The 12153-nt window shown below is 37.4% G+C and overlaps 1 protein-coding gene across 2 annotated transcripts; it reads right to left on the bottom strand.

Moving 5' to 3' along the window:
- Window positions 1-3764: 3764 nt before the first annotated feature.
- LOC130550133 (uncharacterized) lies at window positions 3765-9519 on the bottom strand. 2 transcript variants are annotated; one of them, XM_057327512.1, is made up of 11 exons: window positions 9152-9519; window positions 8911-9011; window positions 8689-8777; window positions 6967-7085; window positions 6441-6860; window positions 6123-6348; window positions 5774-5920; window positions 5162-5379; window positions 4904-5054; window positions 4721-4826; window positions 3765-4344 (listed from the first exon to the last, which is right to left on the bottom strand). In XM_057327512.1, exons 3-11 carry the CDS (start codon window positions 8726-8728, stop codon window positions 4194-4196), a joined length of 1578 nt encoding a protein of 525 aa, XP_057183495.1. In that variant the 5' UTR covers window positions 8729-8777; window positions 8911-9011; window positions 9152-9519; the 3' UTR covers window positions 3765-4193. The 2 variants fall into 2 exon arrangements, with proteins under 2 accessions (XP_057183495.1, XP_057183497.1); XM_057327514.1 differs by lacking the exon at window positions 4721-4826 and having other exon boundaries at window positions 4276-4344; window positions 9152-9518.
- Between the last annotated feature and the right edge of the window lie 2634 nt (window positions 9520-12153).

A 12153-nucleotide genomic window follows, 5' to 3' on the forward strand; every position in this document is an offset into this window, starting at 1 on the left:
GGCCTTTGATACAGTCAACCACGCTATACTCGAGCAGTGTGTCGGCATTAAGGGCATAGCACTTAAATGGTTCCAGTCATATTTGACAGACAGAAGTTTTTCTGTTCACCTTTCTCGTCATCTGTCATCTGCTGCCCCTCTTTTTTGTGGTGTTCCCCAAGGGTCAATATTGGGCCCTATGCTGTTTTCCTTGTATTTGCTGCCCTTGGGGTATATTTTTGGAAAGCACAATATTACCTTCCATTGTTATGCGGATGATGTTCAAATTTATTTGCCTGTCAAAACTAAAAACAAAGCTTCTTTTCAGTCATTACTTAATTGCCTGAGAGATTAAAAAATAAGACTGGATCAGAACTTTTTGTGTCTTAATGAAAATAAGACTGAGATTGTGGTGTTTGGTCGTCCTGGGGACTTGAGTGCTTGTGTAGATGCACTGGGTGATTAGGTTTGTACGCTCGTCCATTTACCAAGAATCTCGGTGTGATTTTTGACAGTGCTCTTAAATTTGAAAAACAGATTAGCTCTGTCGTAAAAGCCAGTTTCTTTCAATTGAGACTCTTGGCAAAAGTCAAGCCTTACCTTCCGCGTAAGGAGTTTGAATGTGTAATTCATGCTTTTATAACATCAAGGCTAGACTATTGTAACTCTTTATATGTTGGTGTGGATCAGTCATATCTTCAACGTTTACAGTTAGTCCAAAATGCAGCAGCTCGACTTTTTTTTTAAAGATTTATTTTTGGGCATTTTTTTGCCTTTATTTGAGAGACAGTGGTTGTAGAGAGGACAGGAAGTGAAGTGGACGAGAGAGGGGGTAGGGTCGGGAAAGGACCACGAGGCGGGATTCAAACTCGGGTTGCCCGGGACGCACCAGCGCCATATGTTGGAGCACGAACAACTCGACCATCTGGCTCCGACAGCAGCTTGACTTTTGACTGGGACTAAAAAGTATGAGCACATTACCCCAGTGTTAGCTTCACTACACTGGCTTCCTGTTCATTTCAGGATTGATTTTAAGATTTTGTTATTTGTTTTTAAGATCTTACACTGCAAATAAGGGTAGTTCAAATATAAGAAATAAAAACTAAATTTGAGGAGGAAATTACTTAAAACAAGAGAAATTATCTGTCCATGCAGCAAGTTAATTTCACTTAACAAGAAATCTTAAAATAAGATTGTCAAATCGCAAAATAAGAAGGACCTGATAAGTATTCAAAAGGATTAAAATAAGAAGAAAAGGCTGATTATTAGATCAAATTACTTGAAAACAAACTTTCTACAGCACAATAATAAGTGAAATATACTGAATATAAGCAAATAATTCTTTTTTTTTTAAATTGTATTCTTAATTTTAGCACATTAAGGCTTCAGAACAAGAAAAAAAATCACTAATTTAAGCAAAGCATTACTCAGTATTAGTGAAATATGATAAAGCTGTTTCTTGATAAAAGTTGGCTTATCTTGAAATAAACCTAAATCCATATTAAAACTAAAACCAAAAACTTAAAACCAGTGCTAATTCTTAGAATATACATCTTAACTGATTCAAACACAACCATGCAAGTTGAGTACAGTCAACATTTATTAAACTGTCAAGAATAACATATAATAACATGCACATCAGTAACAGTGAGTCAAGGTTAATGCACACTTTTTAGCATCACATTTCCCCCCCCAAAAAAAGAATCACTTTTGCACAGCAAACAGCATCAAAACACGTACACTGCAAGTGCTTTTGTCACATGCAAGACAATCCATAAAAACTTAAAATAAATTTGTACACTATAGTGTAATAAAGTATTCAAATATGTCTCAGTTAGAGTGCCATCTAAAATTTGAGACCTCTCGAAAGTAAAAAGAAACTCGGAGAAGTGGAATAGCTAGGCAAGTCAGGAACTAGGCAGTCAAGAACAAAAGTTACTGATAGACATCGCAAACAAAAACAAACAGTCCTGACAAAATGCTACTTGAGGTTCACCTATTTTGCAACAAATGATTTCCATTCAGCCATTGCTTTCTTATATGCGCTAGTAGCATCTCGATCATGGATGGCATCACCAATTACCTCTGTTTGAATGACAGAGAGGACCGTGGCAACACATTTTGGGTATGTTAAGTGCAGAGTGTAGTAGTATGCCATCAATACCAAGATTCCTTCCCAGAATTCCTCCTGGGGGAGGGTGCACACAGGGATGTTTCCCACGGCGACAATGCAGGTTGCTCCATCAAAAAGCAGCACCGGAGAGTAGAGAAGCCGCTTCTCCAGGTATAACCCAGGGTCCTCACCCAGCTGGAATAAAGTAAAGAGTTTAAAGAGAATCAGTGCTGTGCATAAAAACTGCTTCAAAGGTTGTGCATGTGTTCATTGAACACAATCATTTTTTGATGAACTNTAAGCCTGGATCAGAACTTTTTGTGTCTTAATGAAAATAAGACTGAGATTGTGGTGTTTGGTCGTCCTGGGGACTTGAGTGCTTGTGTAGATGCACTGGGTGATTAGGTTTGTACGCTCGTCCATTTACCAAGAATCTCGGTGTGATTTTTGACAGTGCTCTTAAATTTGAAAAACAGATTAGCTCTGTCGTAAAAGCCAGTTTCTTTCAATTGAGACTCTTGGCAAAAGTCAAGCCTTACCTTCCGCGTAAGGAGTTTGAATGTGTAATTCATGCTTTTATAACATCAAGGCTAGACTATTGTAACTCTTTATATGTTGGTGTGGATCAGTCATATCTTCAACGTTTACAGTTAGTCCAAAATGCAGCAGCTCGACTTTTTTTTAAAGATTTATTTTTGGGCATTTTTTTGCCTTTATTTGAGAGACAGTGGTTGTAGAGAGGACAGGAAGTGAAGTGGACGAGAGAGGGGGTAGGGTCGGGAAAGGACCACGAGGCGGGATTCAAACTCGGGTTGCCCGGGACGCACCAGCGCCATATGTTGGAGCACGAACAACTCGACCATCTGGCTCCGACAGCAGCTTGACTTTTGACTGGGACTAAAAAGTATGAGCACATTACCCCACCAGTGTTAGCTTCACTACACTGGCTTCCTGTTCATTTCAGGATTGATTTTAAGATTTTGTTATTTGTTTTTAAGATCTTACACTGCAAATAAGGGTAGTTCAAATATAAGAAATAAAAACTAAATTTGAGGAGGAAATTACTTAAAACAAGAGAAATTATCTGTCCATGCAGCAAGTTAATTTCACTTAACAAGAAATCTTAAAATAAGATTGTCAAATCGCAAAATAAGAAGGACCTGATAAGTATTCAAAAGGATTAAAATAAGAAGAAAAGGCTGATTATTAGATCAAATTACTTGAAAACAAACTTTCTACAGCACAATAATAAGTGAAATATACTGAATATAAGCAAATAATTCTTTTTTTTTTAAATTGTATTCTTAATTTTAGCACATTAAGGCTTCAGAACAAGAAAAAAAATCACTAATTTAAGCAAAGCATTACTCAGTATTAGTGAAATATGATAAAGCTGTTTCTTGATAAAAGTTGGCTTATCTTGAAATAAACCTAAATCCATATTAAAACTAAAACCAAAAACTTAAAACCAGTGCTAATTCTTAGAATATACATCTTAACTGATTACTCAAACACAACCATGCAAGTTGAGTACAGTCAACATTTATTAAACTGTCAAGAATAACATATAATAACATGCACATCAGTAACAGTGAGTCAAGGTTAATGCACACTTTTTAGCATCACATTTCCCCCCCCCAAAAAAGAATCACTTTTGCACAGCAAACAGCATCAAAACACGTACACTGCAAGTGCTTTTGTCACATGCAAGACAATCCATAAAAACTTAAAATAAATTTGTACACTATAGTGTAATAAAGTATTCAAATATGTCTCAGTTAGAGTGCCATCTAAAATTTGAGACCTCTCGAAAGTAAAAAGAAACTCGGAGAAGTGGAATAGCTAGGCAAGTCAGGAACTAGGCAGTCAAGAACAAAAGTTACTGATAGACATCGCAAACAAAAACAAACAGTCCTGACAAAATGCTACTTGAGGTTCACCTATTTTGCAACAAATGATTTCCATTCAGCCATTGCTTTCTTATATGCGCTAGTAGCATCTCGATCATGGATGGCATCACCAATTACCTCTGTTTGAATGACAGAGAGGACCGTGGCAACACATTTTGGGTATGTTAAGTGCAGAGTGTAGTAGTATGCCATCAATACCAAGATTCCTTCCCAGAATTCCTCCTGGGGGAGGGTGCACACAGGGATGTTTCCCACGGCGACAATGCAAGTTGCTCCATCAAAAAGCAGCACCGGAGAGTAGAGAAGCCGCTTCTCCAGGTATAACCCAGGGTCCTCACCCAGCTGGAATAAAGTAAAGAGTTTAAAGAGAATCAGTGCTGTGCATAAAAACTGCTTCAAAGGTTGTGCATGTGTTCATTGAACACAATCATTTTTTGATGAACTTATCAGACTGCAACTAATGAATTTAAAAAAAAACCAAGAGCGCTATCAACAGTTAAAAATGCTTATAATTTACTGTCGGAACAGAAGAAATGAACATGAATTTTGGGTGAACTTAGTTAAAAATTCTAAATTTATGAACTGTGAACATAAATGATTTAAATTAATCTGAAATGAACTGAACTTTGAAATAGTTCTAAGTGTGAACATGTACAACAATGCCAGTAAACGAAGGACACATTAAAGAGTGGTAAAGGCCTAACATGACAATTCTCACCTTAAGGATATGAAGCAGTGCCTCACTGGCATTTCCGAGACGCTTTGGTGGTGGAGTTGGTGAGGGAAAAAGTGATGGGAGTGCATTGAGGAGGGTGAGAAATCCACTATGGAACAGAAAATGGCTTTTTATTGAATGGTTGGAACATGGCTGACATGGATTTGGTATGGAACAGCAACTTACCTCCACGCAGATCCAAGGGGAAAGAGGGTTTCAGTAACTTCTTCCACACACCATAAAACTGCACTTTAGCACAAAAGTCTGCCCATCTTCCCTTCATTTCCTCTAAGTATTTGTGGTTGCCACCAAGTATGCGACGCAGCTCATCCATTCCCTAGGACAAAATTGTGTTCAGTTATTACAACTATGAGCAGGCTTAATATAGGGCAGGCTGAACAGACAGAAGCACAGAGTACCAAAACGGGAAGTTAGGAAGCTTACATTTCGAATGTCTTTGAAGCATGGATATGCCTCAAAGATTTTCTTGGGTCGGTCTTCTTCCTTTGTAACATCTGCATCAATGAAAGCACACCTGGCCTTAAACTCAAGGTCCAAAAGTTGGGCAACATAGCCTTGTTTGGGTTTTGCATTGGGCTTCTTGTACATACTGCTCAATGTTTTGTAGTGCCTGGCCTGCATCTTCATACTGTCCTGGCCGGCTAGAACAAAACAGTCAGGGAAAGATGTTTTTATGTAAACACTTGCTAAATGTTTTACTTAACATATATTGTGATACATGACTTTAAAGTTAAATGCAAGTTTAAGATGCTTGATCATAAAATAATGTGTCAAATCAATTGACGTAAGGAAAATATAATAATTTGTTGATATTGTTCACATCAATGTGGACAATGACTGTGTCAGCTCATAGATTTAAGTCAGAAAAGTGTGTTCAGTAACATCCAATATCTTAAACTCTTATCTTAAAAATTAAGAAATAACATATGATTTGCTTATGAATCTTAATTGAACCTCCAACAATTTAGACTCTGGCTTGCCACTCTGAGTGGTGATAACAGGCTCAGAGGTGGCAAAGGGTAATGGTAGGCTTACCAACAACGTCCTCTGCAGGTGCAGTTAGTGGAGTGGTCAAAGTCTTGGGCAAGGGGTCTGAGGCTGAGTCAGATGGCGGTGAGGCCAGGGTGATATTGTGTGGCTTCCTTGGCACATGGGTGGGTGGCTGTAGTGAAAACGCTTCTCCTGGGGAAAATATTAGAATAATTTATAAGTATAAGCAACATAACAGGAAAACACAGGCCAATATCCAACATTGTGCATGCCGTACGATGTACTCTGGTGCATGAGATGGAGGCAATTGTAGTATCAGTACAGGTTTAAACTTTTTAGATGTACAGAAACCATACTATGATGGCACACATTTTTTCCCACTTTAAGCACACACCTGCACTGAAACTGTCCTCGCCAAGTTCATCATTGCTCTCAAGAATTACGGTGTAATCACTTGAACTGCTTGTGTCGCCACTTCTGTCACAATCTGTATCATTGTATGTGTTGTTTGAGCAAAAGAGAGTCCTCTTTGCCACCCATCGTTGTGGCATGGAGCCCTGCCTCTTCCTTGGAGACCTCATATTTTGGAGTCGCTTGTACATTTTGGTGTAGATGGTCAGCTGTGGTGAAATAATGTTTAAAAAGTTGTTTTTCTTTTTGCTGTCTCACACACAATTTATGTAATTAAAGGAGAGAAAAAAACATAACTTACATAAGGCATATCTGTGCCAGCATCTCGTAACATAGGGTAATAGTCAACAATCTTCTGTGACATTACTCTCATTTCGAGTTTGGAGGGGTATTTTACTTCTTTCCCCATGGGACTAGCACGCAGGATCGCAACCATGCTGGTGATTGTGTTTCTTATAAGTCTGCAACATAGCTCCTTCGACATCTTGCAATCCCTTCCCTTTCCATTGCGGAGCAATGCAAAGTACTGGCTGCGCACCATCTCTAACTCTGAATCTGTGTACACCACATACTCTGGTGGGTCTGGCATTTTCATTGTTTTGTCAGTAGTTTGGGATATGGGGGTGGAGGCTTGAGGCTGGCATGGTGGCACGGCACTAGTTGAGGGTATAATCCCACTTCCACTACAAGTGTTGGCATCTTGGTCAGTAGTGTTTTCACACTATTAAAATTGTGGGGGATAACAAAATAAAAGACAATTAAGAACATTAACATTATGAGACAATTTAACAGTAATAATCCCATTAGTTATTCCAATGTGTATTTACCTTTTGACTGATGAAATCCCAAAGCTTCTTTCTCCTGAGAAAATCTTCAGGGCCAGAAAAAAGATCCTTCAGGTCATCACGGCTAAGGCTTTTTAAAGCCTCCTCATCAATACTGGCAGCTGTAAATTGATAAGACAAATATATGATTATAGGTTAGTAGGGCTGCATGATTAATCGGAAAAATCCCGATCTCGATTCATACATAAATGCGATCTAATTTCTAAATGATGGCAATTCACTTCTGTGTATTTCCTGCATCAGTTTCGCTGCATTCACATGTTACTGGTCGCACTCACACAGTGTAAAACAACATGCATTTTGAGGCTTTTACTTATCAATGTTATAGCCGCAACAATTGGTGGCGCCAAATACGGGTAAAACAAGTTTGATCAGGACTGAAGCCACCATTAAAATACAAACAGTCATTTTAACACTCTGATGCTCGAATGGACATTGAGGATTGTATTGTATGTTTTTAGATTGTAATCTGTGTCTTTTAAACTAGTTACTTTTATTAAAAAATTGGTTAAAAATATAAAAAAATGAAAAGTATATGCACACACAATTAAGTGTATCCTGCTTAATAAATAAATAATAAATACCAGCACATTATTTTAACTGAATGTCCTGTGTTTTTTCTTTACTTGAGTGCAATAAATATTATGGTAAAAGAAAAAAAGAGAATTGTGTAAGAGAATCGCAATCACAATTTCCATAGAGAAAAATTGTAATTCACATTTTAGCAAGAATCGTGCAGCCCTATAGGTGAGACACAATCTAGCTCTCAATCACATTGTTGTTATGTTTTGTCTCTCTGAATTCCAACACAATTCAGCCCATGACAGAATGTTTGCAACCCTCAAATTATTATTTTTATTGTAATTAATAATCTGCATGAAATGAACATACATTTTCAAAATAACTGCTTGCCAAATGATTCCTACTTGAAAAGGAAATTGAACCGAAGCCCTTTTAGAAGGATGTCTAAAAAATGAATTAGCTAAGGCAAAATTGACCAATTGACCACACTATCAACAAAATTATCAATTAAGTTGCTGCTTCTGACAGCCTCATAAAATGTATATTGCTTGAAGTACATACACTGGGGCATTACATGCACCAATTTGTACATAATTAATACATACACAATTAATACTATTCACTAATAGATTTAAGAAAAATCTATTAATGAATTCAAATCGAATTGTGTGTTCAACAACAATATATTTTAGTAGATCCACAGTCAGAGATTAATATGAACCTTAACTGATTCAGTTCAAAAAATACATTAAGGAAATGAGAAGCATTAATTGCAGCAACAATAATTTTTCTGAAAATTACTTTTTTTTTTACTTTGGACACTTAGGCCTATATTTCATCGTAATAAACCATAAAAAAGGAAGTAGTTGTTTTTTATTCTAAAATTCTTCTTTAAACTGACAAACATTGATTTGAAGCATGTAGTGTATAAATGGAAAATCAAAAAATGTATATTAGGTATATTTTTTCAAAAGAAACTAACAGTTGGGAGCTGATATAATTTTACGTAAGTTACTTATTTTCTCTCACTGTAACTTAGTTATCCACGATGCTAAAGCATGGCCTTTTTTGCAGACAGGCATTAGCCAGCTAACAGTGTGCAACATCCCATGATCAAATATACAGATACAGACGCTAACATTGCTAAACTAATCAGCAAATAATAATGAAAACACGACCTACCCTCTAACACCGACAGTATGGTGTAGTCAAAATTGTCCATGCCGACTCAACAGAGTTCTCCCGCTCGCACAAGCCTTAACGCGCAGTACCTGTTAAGACCCACAACCAGAGTGAGCCAGCAGCCCCCATGGAGAAATGCCGTTATGTATCTTAACAACAGTGTGGTTCTGAAAACATGAATTTTGCCAATATAATAAACCTATGTAGGCTGAAGTTACATACCTGTTGCCTGCTCAGTTCGCATCAAAGATAGTGCCTCCGTTAAGAGCGCGAAACCGCTTCAACGTACGTTACTGACGTCATCGAGATGTGACGGACATAAACTGACCGATGTGCATAAAACAAAAATATATTCTACTTAATAAAAAATCGTTTTAAAATAACATATTATAATCTAAAAAAACAGTTATTAAATATTGTATGTTAAATGGACATAGGTAATACAAAGTATTAAAATAATTACCTCACTTTCCCATCCTCCTTCAGGTTCATGGTCATCAGACGGCGACAGCGCGTAAACGGTGCATCATGGCTGCGTGGAGATGTATGATCTGTTGCGTCTTTGTTGCTTTAACTCTGAAAGTGCTTCTTAGCCACATACATGCAATTCATGGTCGTAGTCCGGATTTTTGGGTTTACTGTGGAATTGATGGTTGTGAACAAGACTTCAGTTTTCAACTCATTCTTTCGCCACATTAAACGGACACATCCTCTGTATTTGACGACTGGATGCCCACCAGGGGGGCGGAGAACGACGCCCACAGCACAGTCACGGGGTTTCGAAAATTTTGGTGTAACAATCTTTTCCAACTGTAACAACACTCCCGCAACAACAAGCGCTGAGGAAATATCGCCTGATGCCTCTCGACCTGAAACACCTCAACCTGATGACATCACTGTCCCAGTAAGTTTCAATGGTCATTTTGATATATATATACAGTATATATACACACACACACACACACACACACACAATTTTTCAATGGATATAGGCTAATTCAACATACCTCAGAACAAGAAAATAACTTATTATACTTGATTTTATTATGAAACATTTAATTTTAATATTACTAAAACATAACAGAGAATAATTGAAAAAGATAGAAATTAGCTGATGTGACAGCACAGCACTGCATTTCATGTGCTTTGTGTGTTAGACGGCATTTCATGTGGCACATTTAGAGAATTAAAAAAAATTAAAAGTAAATACAAGTAAAGTTCATTAATTCGTTAATCGTGATAAATTACAGCCTTTACTGTGATTATTCATTAATAATAATAAAAAAAGGGTTTTGAGTCAACTTTACACCTGCACCTCTTTGGATGTGTTTCTTTGTGTTGTCTTTGCAAATAGTATTGATGTCTATTTAAAGAATCTAAAAAATGTATTTTGAATAATATGATACAAAAACAGCTTTAGTTTAAGTCAAACACAATCATTAGTGTCAGGATATAAAAAAGTGCTTTTTTGTGTTGTTTTTAAGGAAGAACCTGTTGCAGTAACATCCACAGCCAGACCTGATATTGCCAGATCTGCAGCGGCCTTTGCAATCAGTGTCCGGCAACAGTGCCACTTGTCCCAGGTATGCTTGTCCTGGTGGGTCAATATTTGTATATATTGGTAGTCATTTTGATGTGTCAGTGTAGTGTATATTGTGGACCTCTAGGTTAGGATTAATAGTGGGGAGGATTTAATATGAATCAAAAAATTTTTTTACAGAGAACGGTCAACAATGTCATCTCAGGGGTGCAACAATACCAAGCTGTTCTCCTGGATACGCTTAGGGAGGGAATGAGAAGGGTGTTTGAAGAGCATCCCAAGACGACCACTCAGCTTCAAGATGAGGTTTTGGCTACATTTGATAAGTTCATAGACCCTTTCTCCACCACTGCATATGGACAGAATAGAACTATTCAGGAGCTGTTCAATCCAGTCAACCCAAAAGAAGAAGTAGTGTCCCAGAAGATTTGTTGGGTTAAGCGAGGTCGTTCAAGAGTCATGGCCATAAGAAACAAAAGTTTTTACTATGTACCACTAATTGAAAGTCGAAAACAGTTATTGACCAATTCTAGAATCTTTGCCATGTTAAATACTCCACCACAAAGAAGCAAAGAAGGATTCTTTTATGACTTTACTGATGGGGACCTCTTTACATATCATCCTTTATATTCTGAAAGGCCTAATGCATTACAAATAATATTGTACTCAGATGAAATTGAAATATGTAACCCCTTAGGGTCCCATGCTTCTGCAAATAAATTGTTGATGGTTTATTATAGTTTGGGTAATATTGATCCAAAATTTAGGTCAAAGTTGGCTGCGATACGACTCCTTGCTATTGCCAAGGCAAATGATATTTCTCAGTGGGGTGTTGATGTTGTACTAAAAAGAATTCTAGAGGATCTAAAACTGCTTTACAATGGTGTACGTATTGAAACGCCAAATGGTGAAATTGAGTTGTTTGGCGCGGTGATAGCCGTATGTGGAGACACACTTGCCCAGCATGAGCTAGCTGGCTTTAAAGAAGGTGTCGGTTTTGCCTATAGTAAATGTAGACACTGCGAATGCACCTTTGAGGATATGCAAAGTATTTTTGATGACAATAAGTTTGTTGAAAGAACTCTGGAAAAGCACATCAGGCAGTGTCTTGAAATAGACAAAGCAAGCTCCGATGCCTTAAAGGCATCCCTCAGAACCACTTACGGGATTAACAGAAGAAGCAGACTTGTTGATTTTCCAGCATTTGACCTGATCAAACAAACTCCACAGGACATAATGCATGTCATTTTTGAGGGCGTCGCACCAATGGAAGTTAAGCTTGTATTAAAACACCTTATTCTATCAGGACAGATAGAATTAGATGAGTTTAATTCAGCCATTCAAAATTTTCCTTACTCACCTCTCGAAATACGGGATAAACCATCTCCTCTTAGTGTCAGCACTTTGACTGCTAACGACAACAGATTGAAACAGTCTTGTGGGCAAATGTTGATACTTTTGAAAATACTACCTTTCCTTTTGAATGATGTGGACAATGAGTATGTTACATTTATTGTGAAGTTAATTGAGATAGTTCAGATAGTCCTTGCTCCCATTATTTCTTTGCAAACGGTATTACGGCTTAAAGGTATGATTGAGCAACACCTGTATCAGTTCAAACAACTTTTTCCTGAAGTCAATGTAATACCCAAGCAGCATTACATGTTGCATCTTCCAAGTCAAATCATATCACTTGCTCCTTTAATAAGGAGTATGTGCATGCGATTTGAGGCAAAGCACAGTTATTTTAAGCAGTGGGCTTCAAAGTTAAATTTTAAAAATGTTTGTAAATCACTTGCAAATCACAATCAGTTTCTTGAATGTTGTCAGAATGAAATAGGCATTGAGCATCCAATTTTTGCAAATGAAAGAGAATCAGGGCCTGTCTCAGCTGTCAAAAATTCTGAATATGTTAAGGGAAAAGT

This window comes from Triplophysa rosa, unplaced genomic scaffold (genome assembly GCF_024868665.1).
Source record: "Triplophysa rosa unplaced genomic scaffold, Trosa_1v2 scaffold243_ERROPOS27880, whole genome shotgun sequence".
NCBI lineage: Eukaryota > Metazoa > Chordata > Actinopteri > Cypriniformes > Nemacheilidae > Triplophysa > Triplophysa rosa.